At 47.7% G+C, this 23,875-nt stretch overlaps 1 protein-coding gene across 1 annotated transcript; it reads right to left on the bottom strand.

The window, feature by feature from the left end:
- Positions 1 to 9,734: 9,734 nt before the first annotated feature.
- On the bottom strand, positions 9,735 to 21,503 carry LOC129699505 (protein stum-like). The gene is made up of 3 exons (XM_055639361.1): positions 20,047 to 21,503; positions 14,756 to 14,953; positions 9,735 to 10,460 (listed from the first exon to the last, which is right to left on the bottom strand). The coding sequence occupies exons 1-3, from the start codon at positions 20,363 to 20,365 to the stop codon at positions 10,363 to 10,365; spliced, it is 615 nt and encodes a 204-aa protein (XP_055495336.1). The 5' UTR covers positions 20,366 to 21,503; the 3' UTR covers positions 9,735 to 10,362.
- Between the last annotated feature and the right edge of the window lie 2,372 nt (positions 21,504 to 23,875).

A 23,875-nucleotide genomic window follows, 5' to 3' on the forward strand; every position in this document is an offset into this window, starting at 1 on the left:
GGTTTTAGAGCAATTATATTTTCTTCTCCATATGAATAATATCAAACAATTGGAATTGCTTTCTTTTCCTTGATAACAATACTGAAAAATATGTATTCCATAGTTTGCGACTTTCATTTTGCATCATATTTTTAATGTGCACACACTAATAAAGTTGAACAGTAACAGGCAATCAAATCAACACACAAAACATTTTCTAAGAAAAGGTTTTATTTACTGCAAAAACTTACAGTATTTTATTTGCAGTGTTTGCATGCTCCTTTATAACATTTTACATGACATTTTACAGTACAACTTGATTATCAAAACAAGGACAGCTTCAATTCTTGATTAAAAAATGTAAACAATGACTCCAATCATCCCATTCCAACCACATTACTCTTGACTCAACCAAAATTATTTCTGAAATATTGGTCATAAATTTGGTGCAGAAATGCTCCAAATTAAGGCTCAGAATGCACCAGGGAGCATCTAAAACCCCAGTCGCAAGGGTCTTTGAGCTTCGCGCTTGTGATATGCGCTGCATGCACTTATTTCACATTAAATTTTTGTAATCCTGCCATGACACTCCCCCTTTTTGAAAAGCTTTGTATAGGCCTGGTGTATAATATTTTTGACACTGTCATAGGCCTTTCTTACATATGCTGTCACAACGCACTGTAGTCTCTAAACAACACTTCAGTAATTTTCCTTGTTGAATTGAATTTAATTTAATTTCCTTTATTGTCATTCAGACCTTTCAGTCTGAACGAAATTTCGTGCCTGCAGTCATACATACAATAATACAATAATAGACAACAGAACAGACAGTAACACAAATTAACATCCACCACAGTGAGTTCACCAAGCACCTCCTCACTGTGATGGAGGCAGAAATCTTAGGGCTGCAGTCTCTTCCCTCCTCTTCTCCCTCTGCGTTGAGGCGATACCCCACCGGGCGATGGTAAATCAGTCCCGCGGCTCACCGAGCTCCGCGAACGGGCCGGTTCAAACACCGCGGCCCGGGGTGGTCGAAGCTGCCGCCCTCCAGTCCAGCGGACGCAGTGGTTGACAATGATGTCCACTGGCCCGCGGCCGAACCCCGGACTCAGGCCGCCGCCAGAACGCCGTCTCAGCCACCGGAGCACCGTTCCAGCCCCGAGCCGGGTCACGGGAGCCCTCACGTGAGCGTCTCAGCCCCGCACCAGGCCGCCGCCCCGACGGGAGCGCCGTTCCACCCTCGGGCTGGGCCGCCCTCATGGGAGCGCTGTTCCACCCTCGGGCTGGGACGCCCCGTCGCGAGCGCCGTTCCACCCTCGGGATGGGCCGTACTCCATTTCAGAATAATAGTGTTTTAAGCCGATAACTCAACACTAGCACTGGCAATAAATAAAAAGCGCAGCTTTCCAGCCCTTATCTCATTGGCCATGCTCGGCTGCACATCGGTGTCAATCTGGTGGACTCTTCCATCTTCCTCTCGTCGTGGGGGTGGGGGATAGGCCTCACAAGTGGAATAGCCTAGGGCCTCTCTTCATCTAAATCCAGCCCTGACGTCAGGCAGCCTCTCTGGAGAACATGAATAGGTGATGTCTCAGGTCGGGAGCTTTGGTCAGATCTTCTACAGACTGTAAAAGGGTCCCGACCCAAAACGTCACCTATCAATGTTCTCCAGAGATGCTGCCTGACCTACCGAGTTACTCCGACATTTTGTTTATCTTTGGTATAAACCAGCATCTGCAGTTCCTTTTTATTACTTCATTATAACATTGTCTGATTTTGATTAGATACCAGACAAACAAAAGCATTTCACTGTATTTCGGTACGTGATAATAATAAAGCTAAACCTAAGAGAGAGAGAGCGAGAGAGAGAGCACGAGGTGAGCTTGACATGATCGTAGCCAGCCGCCAGAAGCTCCCTACACAAAGGGAGAGACAGGAGGGAGAAAACAATGGACAAAGACCTTCCCAAGCTGCTAACATTCACAAAGTAACATGCGGCAATGGCATTTTCAGAAGCACTCAAGGAATATGGGGCAACAGAATGGCAGCTAGCATAATTATCAAAGACTCACACCACCCTAGCCACGCTCTCATCTCGATGCTACCATCGGAAAGAAGGTACAGAAGCCTGAAAACCGTGATCTCCAGGTTCAAGAACAGCTTCTTCCAAACAACCATCATCTAACATCACCAACTATGATCTACTATGATCTACTATGGACTGTCCAGGATACAGAGTTGAGCCATTTTTCCAATTATGATGACATTAGGTCAATACACAACCCCCCTCTGACAAGTCACACAGAGGCTAGGTATTGGGGGTGGGGTACTGACATGGATAGAAAACTGGTTGGCAGACAGGAAACAAGGAGTAGGGATTAACGGGTCCCTTTCAGAATGGCAGGCAGTGAAAGGGACCCGTTAATCCAAAAACAGGAAGGCAGGTTATTATCTGAATGGTATCAAGTTGGGAAAAGGAGAAGTACAAAGAGATCTGGGGGTCCTTGTTCATCACTCACTGAAAGTAAACATGCAGGTACAGCAGGCAGTGAAGAAAGCTAATGGCATGTTGGCCTTCCGGAAGTGGCGGCGCTGCCAAGCAGTTGCGGCTTGCCTGCAGTCCGTCTGTCTTTTCTTTTTTTTGTTTTCTTTTGTCTTGTTAGATGTATGTTTTAGCTTATTTTTAGTTGTGTATATGTGGGGGGTGGGGGAAACTTTTTTTAACCTCTTCCTTCAATGGGGATGCGACCTTTTCCTTGTCGTATCCTTGTCTGCGCTGAGGCCTAATATCGTGGAGCTGGTGGCCTCCAACTGGTGACACCTTGAGGCTCTGACAGCAGAGCCTGTGGACTCAACATCACGGAGCTGGCTGACTTTGGAGGCTGTGGTGGCGCTGTGTCTGCGACCTGACTTCGTAGCTTCAGAGGCTTCGGCCGCGGGCCCTGTGGACAGTAACATCGGGAGCTCGCAGGTCCCAGGTTGGTGACCGATTCTCGGGAGCTTCAGCAACAACAGCTTCGTCCGCTGGACTGGAGGGTGGCAGCTTCGTCCGCCCCGGGTCGTGGAGTTTGAATCGGCCCGTTCGCGGAGCTTGGATTCGGCCGCGGGACTTACCACCACCCGGCGGGGGGCCCAATATCGAAAGCCTGGATCGCCTCAATGCAGCGCGGGAGAACAAGCAAGGAAGAGAAAAGACTTTAAGACTTTTTGCCTTCTGTAGATCAGTGCATGTTCCCTTAACCATAGTGACCTCCCCACTACTAACCACTCCCCATTGTCTCCAGTATAATTGTAGTGTCCCCACCTCCAGCTCGCTCTCTAGCTCCAGTGATGACCACGGACAGCTACAGCTTAGTGTTAAGTCTCAGTTTAATAAACAGTTACAGTAAAAAGACTTGTGTGTGCAGTAAGTCATTTTACATGGTGTCAGAAGTGGGATGCGAACCCACGCCTCCACCTTCGGCTCCCCGGTGACCCTCCGGTCCGACAACGGCAGCCAATTCTCCAGCGACGAGTTCAAAACCTTTGCTGCCCGTTGGAACTTTCACCACATTACCAGCAGCCCCGAGTATCCTCAGAGCAACGGACTTGCTGAACGGGCCGTACGTAGTGCCAAGGAGCTGCTGGAACACTGCCGCCTGTTCCGTTCTGATTTCCACCTTGCCCTGCTTAACCTCCGCAACATTTCCCGCGACCCCGCGCTCGGTTCCCCTGCCCAACGCCTTATGTCACGCACCACCAGACCTCCCCTGCCGGTCTCCCAACAGTCCCTCAAGCCCTCAGTACAGAGTCCTGCCACTGTCACTGAGCGCATTGTCAAGAAACAGGTCATCCAGAAGCGCTCCTTCGACAAATCCGCCCGGCCCCTTCCACGTCTGTTCCCGGGGCAGGTGGTCCGAATGCAGTCCCCCTCTGGCCATTACCGCCTGGCCGTCGTGGTCGGCGAAGCCGGTTCGCCGCGCTCCTACTTCGTCGACTACGAGGGGGCTATCTACCGTCGCTCCCGCCAGCACCTGCTGCTCGTGAACGAGCCCACTCCGCCTCCCGCGGATCCTTCTCACCCCCCCGTTTCTTCTCGAACTCCCGTTGCCCCACACGCCCCGACTACACCTCGCATGCCGCGCACCCTACCCTCTCAACTGTCAGCCCCCCGGTCGCCGAAGCCCCGCTCCTCTGCCTCGCCTGTCAAGCCTGCCTCGCCCGTCAAACCTGCCTCGCCTGCCAAGCCTGGTTCTCCGCCCGGAGCCCCGCGTTCTCCCCTCCTTCAACCACCCGCCTCTCCTGCTGATCCCCCGGCCGCTATCCCTTCTGTTCCCGACGAAGAGGAGGAGGGCGGTTTACGCACCCGCTCTGGCCGGCTGGTCAAGCCGCCTGTCCGCTACGGGGAGTTCGCATAGTTTTATACTGTTGCCGGTGCGATTGGTGTTCGTAGCGTATGAGCTGTGGTCATTCTGTATAGTACCTGCCATGCTTTTGTTTCTAAGAGGAAGGATGTAGATCAGTGCATGTTCCCTTAACCATAGTGACCTCCCCACTACTAACCACTCCCCATTGTCTCCAGTATAATTGTAGTGTCCCCACCTCCAGCTCGCTCTCTAGCTCCAGTGATGACCACGGACAGCTACAGCTTAGTGTTAAGTCTCAGTTAATAAACAGTTACAGTAAAAAAGACTTGTGTGTGCAGTAAGTCATTTTACACCTTCCATCACAGTGAGGAGGGGTCTGGAGATTCACTGTGATGGATGTTTGTGTTAAACTGTGTTCATTGTGTGTTCTGTTGCTTTTTTTCTGTCATGACTGCAAGGTACGCAATTTTGTTCAAACCATTGTTTGAATGACAATAAAGGGAAACTCTAACTCTAATTCTCTATAACACGAGGAGTTGAGTATAGGAGCAAAGAGGTCCTTCTGCAGTTATACTGGCCCTAGTGAGACCCCACATGGAGTATTATGTGCAGTTTCGGTTACCAAGTTTGAGGAAGGACATTCTTGCTATTGAGGGAGTGTAGCGTAGGTTCACGAGGTTAATTCCCGGGATGGCGGGACTGTCATATGTTGATACAATGGAGCGGTTGGATTTGTATACTCTGGAATTTAGGATGAGAGGGGATCTTATTGAAACATATAAGATTATTAAGGGATTAGAGGCAGGAAACTTAAAGCACACGGCATTAGGGGTTCAGTATTGATGTGGATAGAGAACTGGCTGGCAAACAGGAAGCAAAGAGTAGGAGTAAACGGGTCCTTTTCACAATGGCAGGCAGTGACTAGTGGGGTACCGCAAGGCTCAGTGCTGGGACCCCAGCTATTTACAATATATATTAATGATCTGGATGAGGCAATTGAAGGCAATATCTCCAAGTTTGCGGATGACACTAAGCTGGGGGGCAGTGTTAGCTGTGAGGAGGATGCTAGGAGACTGCAAATTGACTTGGATAGGCTCGGTGAGTGGGCAAATGTTTGGCAGATGCAGTATAATGTGGATAAATGTGAGGTTATCCATTTTGGTGGCAAAAACAGGAAAGCAGACTATTATCTAAATGGTGGCCGATTGGGAAAGGGGGAGATGCAGCGAGACCTGGGTGTCATGGTACACCAGTCATTGAAGGTATGCATGCAGGTGCAGCAGGCAGTAAAGAAAGCGAATGGTATGTTGGCTTTCATAGCAAAAGGATTTGAGTATAGGAGCAGGGAGGTTCTACTGCAGTTGTACAGGGTCTTGGTGAGACGACACCTGGAGTATTGCGTACAGTTTTGGTCTCCAAATCTGAGGAAGAACATTATTGCCATAGAGGGAGTGCAGAGAAGGTTCACCAGACTGATTCCTGGGATGTCAGGACTGTCTTATGAAGAAAGACTGGATAGACTTGGTTTATACTCTCTAGAATTTAGGAGATTGAGAGGGGATCTTATAGAAACTTACAAAATTCTTAAGCGGTTTGACAGGCTAGATGCAGGAAGATTGTTCCCGATGTTGGGGAAGTCCAGGACAAGGGGTCACAGCTTAAGGATAAGGGGGAAATCCTTTAAAACCAAGATGAGAAGAACTTTTTTCACACAGAGAGTGGTGAATCTCTGGAACTCTCTGCCACAGAGGGTAGTTGAGGCCAGTTCATTGGCTATATTTAAGAGGGAGTTAGATGTGGCCCTTGTGGCTAAGGGGATAAGAGGGTATGGAGAGAAGGCAGGTACGGGATACTGAGTTGGATGATCTGTGGATTGTGAATCTGTGGAATTCTCTGCTTCAGAAGGCAGTGGAGGCCAATTCTCTGGATGCTTTCAAGAGAGAGTTAGATAGAGCTCTTAAAGATAGTCAAGTCAAGTCAAGTCAAGTTTATTTGTCACATACACATACGAGATGTGCAGTGAAATGAAAGTGGCACTGCTCGCGGACTTTTGTGCAAAAGACAAACAACAAAACAACCAAACAAATTATAAACACAATCATAACACACATATTCTTTTACATAATAAATAATGGAAGGAAAAACGTTCTGTAGAGTTAGTCCCTGGTGAGATAGGCGTTTACAGTCCGAATTGCCTCTGGGAAGAAACTCAGTCAGGGGATATGGTGAGAAGGCAGGAACGGGGTACAGCCATAATCACAGTGAATGGCGGTGCTGGCTCGAAGGGCCGAATGGACTAATCCTGCACCTAATGTATATTGATCATGACAGGGCTCTTTATTCAGTCTTCATGATGGACATTTAATATTTTTTAATGAAAAGCACATCTGATAACTGCATTACACCATTAACATTGGACTTTGTCTCTAGAACTGGTGCACTACAACACTGAGAACTATATTCTGCACTCTGCATTTTCTCCTTTGCTCTACCTATAGTATTTGAATTTGACTTGATTGTATGTATGTACAATATATATGATTTGATTGGGTAACTTGCAAAACAAAGCTTTTTGCTACCACAGGGCAATAACAAACCTAAAATTATCCGTTTATGATATTCCCTCATATCATTATAATAAAACTAAATGAGGTAAGTCAATGGGGACACCGGGAACTGCAGATGCTGGAATCTTGCACAGAACACAAAGTGCTGGAGGAACTCAGCAGATCAGGTGGCATCTCTGGGGAACAAGGATAGGTGACGTTTTCGGTCGGAAGCAATAGTACAAAGCAAGGTAGCTCGTGTCACCTTGATGTGAACAGGAATAACTGCTGCAGGAAGATTAGATAGGCAGATGGTCACACCATGTCTGACAGATGGTTATGTGACAAATCACTGACCTGGGAGAGAGAGAGAAACAACAGAGACAGTCTGTCCACTTCCTCTCCTCTAGTGAGCCCAGAAACAACAGCGTTAGTTGTACATGTACACTGTTCCCTGAAAGTGGCATTCGCAGGAAGACAAGTTGGCCAAGAAGGCTATTGAAACACTTGTCTTTACCAGTAACGGTACTGAATATAGAAGTTGGGATGGTACTTTAAAGTTGTACACGACGTTGGTGAGGCCTCACTTGGAATAGGGTGTTCAATTTTAGTCTCCCTGCTTCTGGAAAGATGCCGTTAAGCAGGAAAGGATGCAGAAAAGATTTACAAGGATGGTGCCAGGACTTAAGGACCTGAGCTATAGGGAGAGGTTGGGCAGGCTGGGACTCTATTCCTTGGCTAGGAGGTTGGGTAGGTTAGGACTCCTTCAGGCAACTGAATCATCCTACAACAACCAGCGAGCAGTGCTGAATTACTATCTACCTCTTTGGTTGGATCGGGTACTTTTTGGCACCTCCGTTTATATATATCTGTACTCATCAGAACCCTAACCAACCCTAACCATAACTAACCCTGACCCTAACCCTAAGACCCCAAAACCCTAACCCTAAGACCCCGAAACCCTAACACCCTGAAACCCTAACACCCCAAAACCCTAATCCTAACACCCCGAAAAGGCGAAACGGTGGTGCCTAAATGGCGCAGAATGGTACCATATAACCATATAACAATTACAGCACGGAAACAGGCCATCTCGACCCTTCTAGTCCGTGCCGAACACGTATTCCCCCCTAGTCCCATATACCTGCGCTCAGACCATAACCCTCCATTCCTCTCCCATCCATATAACTATCCAATTTATTTTTAAATGATAGAAACGAACCTGCCTCCACCACCTTCACTGGAAGCTCATTCCACACAGCTACCACTCTCTGAGTAAAGAAGTTCCCGCTCATGTTACCCCTAAACTTCAGTCCCTTAATTCTCAAGTCATGTCCCCTTGTTTGAATCTTCCCTACTCTCAGTGGGAAAAGCTTATCCACGTCAACTCTGTCTATCCCTCTCATCATTTTAAAGACCTCTATCAAGTCCCCCCTTAACCTTCTGCGCTCCAAAGAATAAAGCCCTAACTTGTTCAACCTTTCTCTGTAACTTAGTTGCTGAAACCCAGGCAACATTCTAGTAAATCTCCTCTGTACTCTTTCTATTTTGTTGACATCCTTCCTATAATTAGGCGACCAAAATTGCACACCATAATTAGGCGACCAAAATTGTACCATTCCGTCTTTGGTTACCATCCATGTAGTTGATGATAGTTGAAGCAGGTACTAAAACAGCATTGAAAAGACATTTGAACAGGTACATGGATCGGAAAGATTTGGAGGGAAATGAGCCAAACATGAGGAATAGAGCTAGTGTAGATGGAGCATCTTAATCAGCATGGACGAGTTGGGCTGAAGGGCCCGTTTCCATGCTATATCTCTATACTTATAAAGGACCTGTCCCACTGTACGAGGTAATTCAAGAGTTCTCCCGCGTTTTCCCCTCATTCGAACTCGGAGAATGTTCGTAGCGGGTCCGTAGGAGTTCGTAGATGTCTCGTAGCGGCTCGTACGGGTAACGGTAGGTACTCGGGAAATCCGGTAAACTCGTGACGTTTTTTCAACACTGAAAAATGTCCACGAGTAAAAAAATACTCGTGATGAAAACAATTGTTACTTTTTACTCGTACGAGCCGCTACGAGACATCCACAAACTGCTACGGACCCGCTACGCACTTCGCTCTCTAACCCCCTCTATCTCTCCCCCCCCCCCCCCCCTCCCCTCTCTCTCCCCCCCTCCCCTCTTCCTCCCCCCTCTTCTCCCCCTCTCTCTCCCCCCTCTCGCTCTCCCTCCATCTCTCTCCCTCTTTCCCCTCTCTCTCTCCCCCCCTCTCTCTCCCCCCCTCTCTCTCTCTCCTCTCCCTCCCTCCCTCCTCCTTCTCTGCCTCTGCCTCTCTGTCTCTGCCCCTCCCTTTCTGTCTCTGCACCCTCTCTCTCTGCCCTCTATACTCCCTCCCTCTCTAGATGCACCTGCGAGTTGGGGGGTTTGCGTGAGTGGATAGGGCAGGAATGGGGTAAAAGGAGCAAATTAATAATATTAATATAATATCAAGGAGGGTAGTTTGTGTGTGTGAGGGGTGGTTAATGTATGTGTGTGGGGGGTGGTTAGTGTGTGTGTGACGCCGCAGCCCCCCCCCTCCCCAGGAACTGCGCCTTGAGGGGACGGGACCCAACGGGTCCCACTTGGTCTAGTATATGTATTTGTGTACTGTTGTGTTAATGGACTTGTAAAGCTGTAGCAAGTAAGAATTTCACAGCTCCATGTTCCTCCAACACTTTGCTGCTTAATTGGCCTGAAGTGCGGAGGAGAAAGGTCAACATACATTGTGGGGTATGGAATCACAGAAATAAGGCTGGGTGTGAACTGTAGATTGTGAGCTGCAATGATTTCAACATTACTGATACAGAGACAAGTGTTTCATTAAACATTTATGTTTTATTTAATGACTTGAATTTAAAAACCTTTGTTGCCATGTGGGATTCGAACTCTTGTTGGCCCACTCTTGCAGCTACTAAGCAACGGTACAAGGGGGTTCCCAGGTTTAGGATCAATGGTGGTGAAAGAACACTTCAACCAATAGAAATTAAACATTAATTAAAACAACAACAAAATAAGCAACAAAACAACCAAACAGTGAGTCTCACACCTTTTCATTGCACACTTGGGACTGGCACTCTCTTCCGTCCCCAGCTAGCGTGCTAGCTCTGACCGGAGAGTTGATGTAATATAATCAGGGTCTGAAACCCTGGTGCTGTGTTGGCCATCCATCATGATGCAGTTGTACTCAAGGTTGGGGCAACGGGTGAGTGGTTGAAACGGGTTGCGTTGGGGGAACGGGTGAGTGGTGGATTATTGCGTTGGGGGAAAGGGGCCCAACGGGTCCCACTTACTCTAGTAAAATATAAAATTAAATTCCATGTACTCTCCACACTCTGCAAAATCAAAATTTGCTCCACACATCTGTAAATTTTGCCCCTCTCACCTCAAAACCATGCCCTTCAGTATTTGATCTTTCCACCCTGGGGAAAAGGTTCTGAGAAAAGTTTGTTTCATTTTGCAGAGTGGTTTATTGCTGAAGGTAGGAACACGGGTTCAGTCTTGGTTTCCATGGTGACACCCTGGGCTTCTCCTGTATTTCTCTGTTCATCTGCAGCAAAGAGACAAGAGTCATCAAAACCTGTCAGATCTTTCAACAGTATAAGCATCAGCTTTATGAATGAATGAATGCATGAATGAATGAATGCATGATTGAATTAATATGTTTATTGGCCAAGTATTCACATACAAGGACTTTAGACTTTGCACTATCGGAGTGAAAGATAATTGCTGCTCCACTCAATTCAAACCGAGTGTCAGGGACAAACTGTGGTCTCTGCTTATGGAGTCATAGAGCTCTACAGCGCGGAAACAAGCCCTTCGGCCCACCTTGTCAATGACGACCAGGTTGGCAGACAGGCCTACTCCCGTTTGCCTGCATTTGACCCATATCCCTCTAAACCCTTCCTGTCCATATATCTATCCAAATGTCTTTTAAAAGTCATAATTGAATCCACTTCGATAGCTTCCTCTGGCAGCTCATTCCAGATACAGACTACACTCTGAGTGAAAATGTTGCCCCCGAGACCCCTCTTAAATCTCTTGCTTCTCATCTAAGCCTATGCCCGCTAATTTTAGAATCTTCTACCCTGGGGAAAAGACTGTGAGAGTTCACTTTATCCATGCCCTTCATGATCTTATACACTTCAATAAGGTAATCCACCCCCCCCCCCCCCCCCCCCCCCCATTCCAGTAATCTGCTCCTTTCCCTTCCTCCTTACACTCATCTCCCATCCATAAGAACCATTCTTCCCATTTATCTTCTTTGGTCCCCTTCTACTCACATCCACATGTCTTTGGGATGTGGGAGGAAACAGGAGCACCTGGAGGAAATCCATGTGGTCACAAAGAGAACGTGCAAACCGCGCAGACAGCACCCAAGGTCAGCTGCTCTACCAGCTACGATATTCTTTGCCCAACTCCCAACTCTCTTTTCCAGCTTTCTCCCCGCTACTCCATTAGTCTGAATGGTCAGGAAAGATGGGGACGAAATGTAAAACGCGAGGAATGGGTATCTGAAGTGCATGACCTTTGGTTATTTACCGACCTCAAGCCCTGTGTCTCTACTTAACCTCTTCTTCCACACGTTATTTACATGACCTAGTTTTCGAATATTACACCAATATATTTGCAAATATCCTAAAAATAGCACAGTGAGCTTAACACAAACAGGAATCCAATATGCAACAGGTAAAGTTTGGAGGATGTGCAATTTTTCAAGGGCATTAGGGCCTTGGAGAAAGTCCAAAGAATTAATAGAATGGCACTTGGAATGGAAGAGATCTTTGATTATCACAAGTCAAGACATATGTATTGATAACTGAACACTGAAATTCTTATGCTAGACACAAATGCTGGAGAAACTCAGCGGGTGAGGCAGCATCTATGGAACGAAGGAATAGGTGACGTTTCGGGTCGAGACTCTTCCTCAGACTGATGTGGGGGTGGGGGGGGCAGGAAGAAAGGAAGAGGCGGAGATAATAGGCTGTGGGAGAACTGGGAAGGGGAGGGGAAGGGGAAGGAGGGAGAAAGCAAGGACTTCCTGAAATTAGAGAAGTCCATGTTCATACCGCTGGGGTGTAAACTACCCAAGCAAAATATGAGATGCTGCTCCTCCAATTTGCGGTGGGACTGAGAGTTACGGTGACCAGAGAGTTACAGAGGAAAGCCGAAAGGGGAGGAGATGGGAAGATTTGGCCAGTGGTGGGATCCCGTTGGAGGTGGCGAAAATGCTAGAGGATTATCTGTTGTATGTGACCGCTGGTAGGGTGGAAGGTGAGGACAAGGGGGACTCTGTCTTGTTACGAGTGGGGGGATGGGAAGTGAGAGCGGAGCTACGGGATATAGAGGAGACCCTGGGGAGAGCTTCATTTATAGTTGAAGAGGGGAACCCCAGTTCCCTAAAGAAAGAGGACATCTCCGATGCCCTGGTTTGGAACACCTCATCCTGGGTGCAGATGCAGTGTAGACGAAGAAATTGGGAAGTAGGGGATAGAGTCCTTACAGAGTCCTTACAGGAAGCAAGAAGTGTAGTCAAGTTAGCCATGGGAGTCAGTGGGTTTGTAGTGGATGTCGGTCAGTAGTCTGTTACCTGTGATGGAGATAGCGAGGTCTAGAAACGGAAGGGAGATGTCGGAAATGGTCCAGGTGAATTTGAGTGCCAGATGGAAGTTAGCGGTGAAATGGATGAAGTCAGTGAGTTCTGCATGGGTGCAAGAGGTGGCACCAAGCCAGTTGTCAATATAACGGAGGTAGAGTTCGGGGATAGGGCCTCGAACAAGGACATACCCTACAAAGAGAAGGCGGCGCGACTCACTGTTGCAGCGGCCCCTACAGCCTGTCTGTCTTTTTTTTATTTTTTGTCTAGTTAAATAATGTTGTTTGTGTTTTTTAATAGTGTTTTTAACAGTGTATCTGTGGGGGGCAGGGGGAAGGGGAAAACTTTTTAAAATCTCTTCCCTGTACGTGAGACCCGACCTTTTTCCTGTCGGGTCTCCATTGTCGTTGGGGCCTAGCACCGTGGAACGGCCTCCAGCCTGAGCGGAGCGTGGGGAGCAGTGGTGACTCGCTGCTGCGGCCCGACCATGTAGCTCGGAGGCTCCAGCTGCAGCCGCAGGTCCGGTGGACAGTCGGGGTATCGGGAGCTCGCGGGTCCGGGTGGAGAGACCGCTTTCCGGAGCTCCCGCAACGCGACTTCTCTAGCCCGTGTCGCGGGGTTGGAACGACCCGGAGCGGGGCCGTACATCGCCCGGCGCGGCTTCATGGCCATGGGACATTCCAGCGCCCGCCGGGGGCTCCAACTTTGTGACATTTAGACTGGGAGCGGGGCCGTACACTGCGCCGCGCGGCCTAAAATGGCCGTGGGACTTATCATCGACCGCCTGGGGCTTTGACATCGGGAGAGAAATGGAGAACAGGGGAGAGAAAAGACTTTGCCTTCCATCACAGTGGGTTCACTGTGATGGATGTTTTTGTAAATTGAATTGTGTGTATGTCTGTAGGATATTGTCTTTCTTTGTATGGCTGTGGAAACGGAGTTTCGTTTGAGCCTCACTGAGGTTCAAATGACATGTAATAAATATTGATTGATTGATTGATTGAAAGAGGCAGGCATATCTGGGGCCCATGTGCGTGCCCATAGCTACGCCTTGGATTTGGGGGAAATGGGAGAAGTTAAAGGAAAAGTTGTTGAGGGTAAGGACCAGCTCCGCTAGACGGAGGAGAGTATTGGTAGACGGAGATTGGTTGGTTCTGCGGTCGAGGAAGAAACGGAGGGCTTTAAGACCCTCCTGGTGGGGGATGGAGGTGTAGAGTGACTGGACATCCATGTTGAAGATGAGATAGTGGGGGCCTGGAAAACGGAAGTCATGGAGGAGACGAAGAGACTGAAATTCTTATTTTCTGCAGCTTAACAGGTCTGTAAACTTAACTGTCCACAGTTCATTCAGAGAGTGGTGGGTAAATTAAACAAGCTTGCCAGAGGAGGTAGTTGAAGCAGGTGCTATAACATAATTTCAAAGACATTTGCGCAGGTTCATGGATAGGAAAGGTTTAGAGGGATATGGACCAAACGTGGGCAGGTGGGACTAGCTTCTAGGGACATTCTGTTCAGCATGAACGCGTTGGGCTGAACGGCCTGTTTACGTTCTGTATGACCCTATGACTGTGACGTTATGACACAGAGATAAATACACAATAATCAATGATACAGGAAATTAATAACCATGATTCTAGATAACCATACTAGTGCAAAACTGAAGTTTATACTGCAACCAAAGATACAGTCCATAGAAGACCATAGTTGCCGAGGTTAGTGTTGTGCAGTGTTCAAGCACTTGATGGTTGCTGGGAAGAAGTTGTTCTTGAACCTGGAGGTCACAGTTTTCAGGTTCCTGTACCTTCTTCCCAATGGCAGCAGCGAGATGAGAGCGTGGCCAGAGAGGCGTGGGTCTTTGATAATTGCTACCTTTTTGAGGCAATGCCTCTTGTAGATCCATTCAATGGTGGGGAGGTCAGTACCTGTGATAGTGGCAGTGTCCACCACTCTCTGTCGTCTCTTTTGTATGTGGAGTTTGCACGTTCTCCCTGAACCTGGATGGGGAAGTTGGAGCATTTTCCTTAAACCAGGGGAGGGAAACAGAGAGACTGAATACTAAGGGGCTTTGCTGGGATAAATGAGGCGAGTAGTTTTCTGAGGAGGGAGGGTAACTGCAGGATACATTTAGTTAATTGGCAATAAAACTAGGGCTGGTGAGGTGGGAGTGGTGACTGTTACTTGGAGATCTCACCGGACTCGAGGAAGAATCAGAAGGTTATGTGTGGAGGGAGTTGCCGGGAGATACTCACAGGAGAGGTTGATCATCATCACGCCCCAGATGATGCTCCAGAGCCAGCCGACCAGGAGGAAGGGTACGGTGAAGAGCTGTGAGATGCCCACCCACACGTTGAGGCAGACCAGGGCCAATGTCTCGTCACTGCTCTTGCTGCCTGTGGGGGTGGCCGGTTCGGAGCAACACAGCAGGCTGAGCCCCGACACGATGGTCCCTGCAACATCACACACTGTTGAGTGATGGATCCATGGATGAGCCAGGCCACCCCTCACTCAGAGCGCTTCCCAACAGCCGTGCAGCTTCACAGCTCCACGGTCAGGCCGTGGTTGGTCGCATTGCATGCAGTTCTGCTCGCCCCATTGCCACCTAGTCTAGAGATACAGCATGGAAACAGGGTCTTCGGCCCACCGAGTCCACGTCAAACATCGATCACCCATTCACACCAGTTCAATGTTATCTCATATTCTCATCCACTCTCTACGCACTGGAGGCAATTTACAATCCCACACGTCTTTGGGATGTCAATGGAAACCGAAGTACCCGGAGAAAACCCACGTGGTCACAGGGAGAACGTGCAAACTCCACATACACAGCACCCAAGGTCAGTATTGAATCCAGATCATTGGCGCTGTGAGGCAGCAGCTCCACCCGCTGCGACACTGTGCTGCCCATATGGATAAAGTGAACAATCATAGTATTTTTCCCAGGATAGACAATTCTAAATCTGAAGTGCACAAGTTTAATGTGAGGGGGAAGAGAGTTAAGAGGGACTAGACCAAGTGGGACCCGTTGGGTCCCGTCCCATCAACACGTGCTTGCAGGGTGTACACACACACACACACTAACCACCTAACCACCCCACACACACACACTAACCACCCCCCTTGATATTATATTAATATTATTCATGCCCAACCCGACACAAGGACCCCGAGCGAGGGGGCAAGGCGACGAGGCAGGGGGCAGGGGCAGAGACAGAGGGCAGAGGCAGAGAGAGGGCAGCAATAGAGGCAGGGAGCAGCAGCAACCTCCCCACCATGTGCCTAGCGAGGACCTTGAGCGAGGCGGAGTGGCGGCGAGGCAGTAGGCGAGCGAGTGGGCGGGCAGGCGAATGTCAACCAAAAGGACCGCGAGTTGGGCTGCCGCAGCCTGCAGCTATGATCTTTGGTGTTCAGTCCAAGGCCCGACTTCATCTCCAGCTGCGTCTTTTGAATAATGGAGGGGAGGAGGGAGGGTGGGGGGGGGGGGGGGGGGGGGGGGGACGTCACTCGCAGCGCGAGGAAGAATGGCACACAGACCCATTGTGACATCATCAGTGAAAGACAATAGTTTTTAAATTCAAAGTTTTGTCAGATTTTTGAACATTTTCATTAATAACTCGAGTTATAAAGCATGAAATTTTCAGATAAGGCGATTTTGGACTCCAGGGGGAAAATGTCTACTGGAATATGCAAACATTTTACCGTTACCGCATCGTTTTCTCGCGAAGATTTGATTACACACAAACACACACACAAATAAATACACATCCAAGATCAGAGTTATATGTACAGAGATATAGATATAGATATTGGGCAACTTTTCACACAGAGGGTACTTGGTATCCTGAGCTGCCAGAGGAAGCTGTAGTATTTTGTTTGATTTGAGTTGAAAATCGGTGTGTGCAGAATAGAAGAATACCTCTACACTGTCCTCTGGTGACGTACTGGGTGATCATCTTGTGGGTAGTGGGTGTTCATAAATTCATAAGTTATAGGAGCTGAATTAGGCCATTTAGCACATCAAGTCTACCACGCCATCCAATTGTGACTGATCTATCTTTCCCCTCTCAACCCATTCTCCTGCCTTCTCCCCATAACCTTTGACACTCTTACTAATCAAGAACCTATCAATCTCCATTTAAAAAATACCCATTGATTTGGCCTCCACCGCTGTCTGTGGCAATGAATTCCACAGATTCACCACCCTTTGACTAAAGAAATTCCTCTTCATCTTTCTAAAGGTGCGTCCTTTTATTCTGAGACTATGGCCTCTGGTCCTCTCCACATCCACTGTAGGCCTGGATGTAGAGGCGGGGTGTGGATTAGCACTTCACGTACAGCTTTTGTAAATTAATTTATAACAAAAGCAATCCCCACACATAACAGTCTTTGCAGCTGTGCCTTCTGTAGATCTGCTTACATATTGTCCCCGACTTTCTTACTTCCTTGTTGTTAGTGCTGTTAATGACTGTATGTGTTTCTTGACAACTTTAGTCCAAAGAATGTCACTATAAGGATGTCATGAGGTTGGAAAGAATGTAGAAAAGATTAAAGAGGATGTTGCCAGGCCTCAAGGCCTGCGCTATAGGGAGAGATTGGGCTGGCTTTATTCCTTGTAGCGCAGGAGGACGAGGGGTGATCTTATAGAGGTGTATAAAATCATGAGGGAAATACTGTTGATAGGGTGAATAGGGTCTTTTACTCAGAGTAGGGGAATCAAGAACTAGAGGACATAGGCTTAAGGAGAGAGGGGAAAGATTTAATAGGAACATGAGGGGCACATTTTCCACACAGAGGGTGGTGGGTATATAGAACGAGTTGCCAGATGAGATATTTGAAGCAGGTACCATAACAACATGTAAAATACATTTGGACAACTACATAGATAGGAAAGGTTTAGAGGGGTATGGGCCAAACATGAACAGGTGGGACTTGCTTAGATGACCATCTTGGTCAGCATGAGCAAGTTGGGCTGAAGGGCCTCTTTCCGTGTTGTAAATTCTGTGCTCACTCTATGTGATTCTACCAGCTTTGGCATCAACCACAAGATTATCATTTGGATCTAGGTCCCCAACCGGTTCACCAGCTGAAGTTGGCAGAGGAAAACTGGCCATGATAGCTGATTCAAGAACTCAGTACAAACCTCAGGCTCAGCTCTGGGCAGTTCTGGGTGAATATTACACGTGGATCACAATGATCATCTAAAGCTCAGCCCGCCCCCCTCAGGCAGTCACAGTCAGACAGAACGGAAACAAGCTCTTCGGCCCAACTCGCCCATGCTGACCAACATGCCCCATCTACACTAGTCCCACCTTCCCACATTTGGTCCATATCCCTCTAAACCTTTCATATCCATGCACACTGCCAGATGGACGCAAAATCACATAGACACAGTAGTCTGAAGAAGGATCCAACCCAAAACATCCGTATTCCTCTTCTCCAGAGTTGCTGCCTGACCGTCTGAGTTAACCCTGCACTTTGGTCTGTCTTTGATATAAACCAACATCTGCAGTTTCTTCCTACACATGTATCTAGTCAAATATTTTTTAAACGCTGTTACGGTATCTGCCTCAACTGCCTCCTTTAGCAGCTCGTTCCATATACCCAGCACCTTGCGGGTACAAAAGTTGCCCCTCAAGTTCCTCCTATTAAATCTTTCCCCTCTCACCTGTAACCTATGTCCTCTGAGTTTTAATTCCCCTACTCTGGGCACCCTGTCATTTCCCCCTCATGATTTTATTCACCTCCATCAGATCACCCTTCAGTGAGTGTCCTGGGTCATAGTTTTCCAAAGCGATACACTTAAAATGGACTATTCCCAACTCCCAGAGAACTGTACAGGAACCGGCCTTTCAGCCCACAATGTCCATGCCGAACATGACGCTGGGTAAAACTAATTGATCCATATCCCTGCATACCCATGTGCCTATCTAAAAGCCTTTTAAACGCCACTATTGTATCTGCCTTCACCACCACCGCTGGCAGTGCACCATAGCAGGCTCCCCTCGGTCATGGCTGACCATGGGTGATGCATCCAATCAGATGCAACCCTGGGCAATGTCATATGGAGGACAGGCAGTTGCCCATGCAGCAGGTCCCCCCTCTCCACGTCGCTGATCGATCCAAAGGGACAGCAGGGCCGTTACAGTTTGGCACCAGCGCCGTCACAGGAGCTGCCAGAGCGAGGTTGTAGACAACGACGAACTGCCTTAGAGACTCCAACTCCGGATTTTTCTTGAGGTTTACTCGTGGAGCCTTTTCCATGACTTGATATGGCCACAAGGCAGTGGAGGTTTTAGATCAGAGTTTTCCCTCCTGGATGGACTGCCTTCCCAGGCTGACCAGTCCAATCTGCCTGACTCACCACTGTTGGTGTAAAAAAAAGCTCCATACATCTCCTTTAAAGTTTGCCACTCTCAACTTAAACCTGTGCCCTATAGTATTTCAAACTTCCATTCTGGAAAATGGGTTCTGACTGTCTACCCTATCTATGCCTCTAATAATTTTATATACTTCTATCAGGTCTCCCCTCAAACTCCAATGCTCCAGAGAAAATAATCCAAGTCTGTCCAACCTCTCTCTGTAGCTAATGCCGTCTAATATGGGCCGCATTCTGGTAAAGCCACCTCTGCACCATCTACAAAGCCCCCACATCCTTCCTGTAATGGGGCGACCAGAACTGCACGCAATACTCCAAAGGTGGCCTAGCTAAAGTCCTATAAACCTGCATCATGCCTTCCTGACACTTGATTGAATAGTAGAGTAGACTTGATGGGCCAAATGCCTGATTCTGCTCCTATTACTTATGACCTTATGACTTACCCAGGGAAAAAGACTTTGTGAAATTCCTCTCATGATTTTATACACCTACTGTATATAAGATCACCACGCAACCTCCTGCACTCCCAGACTGCTCAACCTCTCCCTATATCTCAGGCCCTCAAGTCCTGGCAACATCCTCGTAAATCTTCTCTGTACTCTTTTCAGCATAATGACATCGGGGTAACCAGAACTGAACATATGCGGCCTCACCAATTGAATCTATATTTACACTAAAGAATTAAAAGAAAATCTCCTCAAGCTAGTTTAGTTTGGTTTATTATTGTCTTGTGTACCAAGGTACAGTGAAAATCCAGTCAAAGGAAAGACTATACATGATTGCAATCAAGCCCACCACTTGTACACATAAAAGATAAAGTGTACAGATTAAGAATTAAATGTACAGATAAATGATAAATTGTACAGATAAAGGATGAATTGTACAGATTATGGTTACCTCACTTCCAAATGCAATAGTCCCGCATCAAGCAAGATAAAGGCATAGAGACACAAGGAACTGCAGATCCTGGAATCTTAAGCAAAGCACAAAGTGCTGGAGTAACTCAGTGGGTCAGGCAGCATCTGGTCTGAATGGACAGCATCTGAATGGACAGATGGCGTTCGTGTTGAGACCTTTTTTCAGACTGAAGTCTTCAAATGAAGGCATACATGTATTAATTGAAACAACTTCCAAATAAAGCCGTATACAGGCGTATTTAAGACATACCTGTCCCTGGGACTATGATATTCAGCAGCAGACAGCCGAGTGCTAACGGTCTGCTCATGTAGGGGATTGCAGCTGTGATTTTGGTGGGCTTCATTTGGGGGTCATCCGTGTCATTCTCCGACGACTCCTCTTCCTCCTCCACTCTCCCCCGGACCAAGGTCATCAGGTTGCTTCGAGGGTCGATGAGCGAGGCCCTGCGGAGATCGAGATGAGCCACAGACAGGCGGTCGTACAGGTTCACTGGCCGGCAGCCCAGGCTGTCGTCCCGAGGCACCTCCGGAAGGCCGGAGATGACAAGCGTGGGGCAGTTCTGGTTCATGTCTGCCGATCCTCCCAGCGTTATCAGTCAGAACTAATCGTTGCTCCACTTCCACTTACCTCCTCATCTCCCTCACTAACTATTAACCTGCTTGCCACAAAGTTACAAAAACTCAACCAGCATTAAAAAAAAAGTTGCTCCTTTGAATTAGAGGCCCCAGATCGGTGGTGAGAGGGGAAGCTTCCAACACGAACTCTCAGGTAATGTTGTTTCACAGCCGAGTGTGTCTTTAACCAGCCAGACCTGGTGCTGAACTGAGAGGCCAGCAATCACCACACTGTGATTTATACACGCCAACAATAAGAGGGAGTGTATGAATGAAGACCAGTAATAAATCCCAGGAAAGTATACCCAAGATCACTTGTACACTTAACACCATTGAATAGTCTCCATCCTGACACGTTCTTGATTATTAACGGGCCTCTGAATAAAATAGATACTCACTTAAAAGTAGGAAGTTTAAATTGAAAGGGAAGAGTCCTCACTCAGCTTGTTAACTGACAGAGATCCTCGTAAATAAACCTCGATAAGCAATAAAAATGAAATAATAATATTAAAGCATAAGCACCGCAGTAAATCAGTGTATCAGCATGACTAACACAGGCTGGGTTTGGCCTCCCTGTTACTTACCACAAAGGCTGATTACTTTTGGGTAGCGGTCCAACTTTTGATACAAATCAAGTAAGGTCATATTCAACGCTGCTCCACTAATCATTCAGTTGGAAATAGTGCAGAAAAGATTTACCAGGATGTTACCTGGGTTTGCAGGCTTGAGTTGTAGGGTGAGATTGGAGAGGCTGAAGCATTGGCAAGTGACCTTATTGAAGTGTACAAGATGATGAGGGGCATGGATAAAGCGAACGCTGAGTCTTTTTCTGCAGGGTAGAGGATTCTAAAACTAGAGGGCACAGACTTAAGGTAAGAGGGGAGAGATTTGTGGGAAATCTTTCACTCAGAGGGTAGCCCGTATCTGGAATGAACTGCGAGAAGAAGCTTGTCTATGCTGACCAAGTTGTCATACTGGGCTAGTCCCATTTGCCTGCATTTGCCCCATATCCCTTCAAACCGTTAATAGCCAAATATACAATACAATAAAACTTTATTCATCCCCAGAAGGAAATTGGACTGCCAACAACAGTCACAACGCACAAGGTACACAAAAACTTGGAATTAAAAGAGCAAAAAAAAAAGAACAAGCGACTGTTGGCTGGCTGCCGTGTGCACAGCGTCTAAACCAGGACGAACAACAAACGAACGCAGGCTTATCCCCTGATCAGAGGATTCTAAAACTAAAGTATTCCCCTCCCCCACACCGGATCCCCCTTGGTTCTCCCACCGTCCCTCATGGCGGTTCCCTCTCCATTGTCTCCCCCCACCCCTCCTCCTCCCTCCGGTTCCACTGCTGCTGAGGCTCCCGTTGCCGATGAGGCCGCATCAACGCCGAGGCTCCCGTTGCTGTCGAGGCTCAAGCTGCCGCTGCTGAGGCTCCTTCGACCCAGGCAGGCCTTGCCACCCAGCTTCTCCGCAATCCCTTGGGAGACCTGTGGGGCAAGTCGGGTCTACCGGGGCACGTTCGGTCGCCAGGGCCAGCGTTGTTCAGCGGGTGGATCGGGCCTGCGCGGCTTCCCTGGACATTCCCACAATGCACGCGGCTCCCCGGGACACATAGATATGTGTCTTTTAGAAGTCGTAATTTTATCCATAGGTTCCTCTGGTAGTTCGTTCCAGATACAGACTATGAACACGGAACAATAACCTGTTATGTTGTCCAAGTGGTCCAGTATAGCATGGAGAGCCAGCAAGATCACATCAACTGTTGATCTATTGTGGCGATAGGCAAATTGTAATGGGTCCAGTTTCTAGCTAAGGCAGGAGATGATATTAATCATAACCAACCTCTCGAATCTCTTCATCATCACGGACACTGGTCGGAGGTAATTGAGGTACTTTGCCTTACTCCTAGGGTCAAACGGTACAGAAACTGGGCCTTCAGCCCAACTCGTACATGTTGACCAAGATCCTCCTCTAAGCTAGTCGCATTTGCCTGCATTTGGCCCATTTCCTATATTTCTTTTCTATCTATGTACATGTCCAAATGTCTTGTAAATGCTGTTATAGTACATGCCTAAACCACCTCCTCTGTCAGCTTGTTCCATATATCCACCCTGTGTGTGATAGTTGCCCCTCAGGATCCTATTAAATCTTTCCTCTCATCTTAACCTATGTCCTCTGGTTCTTGATTCCCAACCTTGGGTAATGTATTCCCCTCATGATTTTATCCACCTGTAAGATCACCCCCTCAGCCTCCTATGCTCCAAGGCACCAGTATAATTGAAGATTTTTAAAGCTGGTGGGAACATTGGACCTCACTAAGGAGAGGTTGAAGATGTCCACAAAAGCTCCAGCCAGCTTGTTTCAAGAAGCGGCCATGTATACCATTGGGGCTGGATGCTTTGAGGTTTCACCATCATGAGAGATCTTCTGATGTCAGCCTCTGTTACCGAGATTAGTGCTGCCAGAGCAGTGGGCCCCACGAAGGTACAACGATGTTCTCCCTTTCGAAGCGAGTGTAGAAAACATGGAGCTTCTGATCAAGGTGATCACAAGAAAAGTGAGGACGTTTTCAAGGCATTCACAGAGAGGATGGTAGGTATATAGAACAAGCTGCCAGAGGAGATAGATATAATAACAGCATTTAAAAGACATTTGGACAGGTGCATGGATAGGAAAGGTTTAGAGGGTTATAGGCCAAACGTGGGCAGGTGGGTCTAGTGTAGATGTTGGTCAGCATGGACAAGTTGGGCTGAAGGGCCTTTCTCCAAACTGTGGGACTATGACTGAGCTGCAAGTGAGGCAGAGTCTGCATGTTGCCCAGAGGACAAAGCTCCTGTATCTGTTCAGGGTAATCAGGCCAAAGTGTCGGTCAACCAGCTCGCTTGACATTTCAATTACTCAGGCCCTGATACTTTGGCCCATACTTGTTGCACAGGACTAGCATGCTCAAAGATCTAATCTACCTAAACCATTACAATGTACTCTTTGAAGGTTCAATTTATCCTTGTTTTTACAAAACCAATAAAGTGGCAATCCATTGGCAAGGCTTTTTCCTGCAATCATGTCATGTTACACTGCAATATTCTGTATACAAGCCAGCACCATGGCAACTACACCTCTTTATAAAATCCAACAGAAAGCGGCCTCACACAGAGCAATAACTAATCACTGGTTCAGCCTCCTGCTTTAGTATCACGACAGCCTTCACATAACACGCGAGGGTAGGAACTGATAGCACTGATGAATGCATGTCTGAGGTGTCAGTGCAGAGCAGGGATTCAGATTTTTGGATCATTGGGATCTCCTCTGGTGCAGAGGCTGATCTGTAAATAGGTTTCAAAGGTCTTTTATTGTGACATGTACAAGGGGATGGGTTGCAGCTGAACTGGAAGGGAACCAATATCTTGGCAGGCAGGTTTGCTAGTGCTACACGGGTGGGTTTAAACTGGATTGGCT

Source organism: Leucoraja erinacea, chromosome 8 (genome assembly GCF_028641065.1).
Source record: "Leucoraja erinacea ecotype New England chromosome 8, Leri_hhj_1, whole genome shotgun sequence".
Taxonomy (NCBI): Eukaryota; Metazoa; Chordata; class Chondrichthyes; order Rajiformes; family Rajidae; genus Leucoraja; species Leucoraja erinaceus.

Coding starts and splice junctions, on each gene's coding strand:
- LOC129699505 (XM_055639361.1), bottom strand. CDS start 20,365: ATGAACCAGAACTGCCCCACGCTTGTCATCTCCGGCCTTCCGGAGGTG. Junction 14,954..20,046: donor TATCATAGTCCCAGGGACAG/GTATGTCTTAAA, acceptor GTGATGTTGCAG/GGACCATCGTGTCGGGGCTC. Junction 10,461..14,755: donor GATGATGATCAACCTCTCCT/GTGAGTATCTCC, acceptor TCTTTGCTGCAG/ATGAACAGAGAAATACAGGA.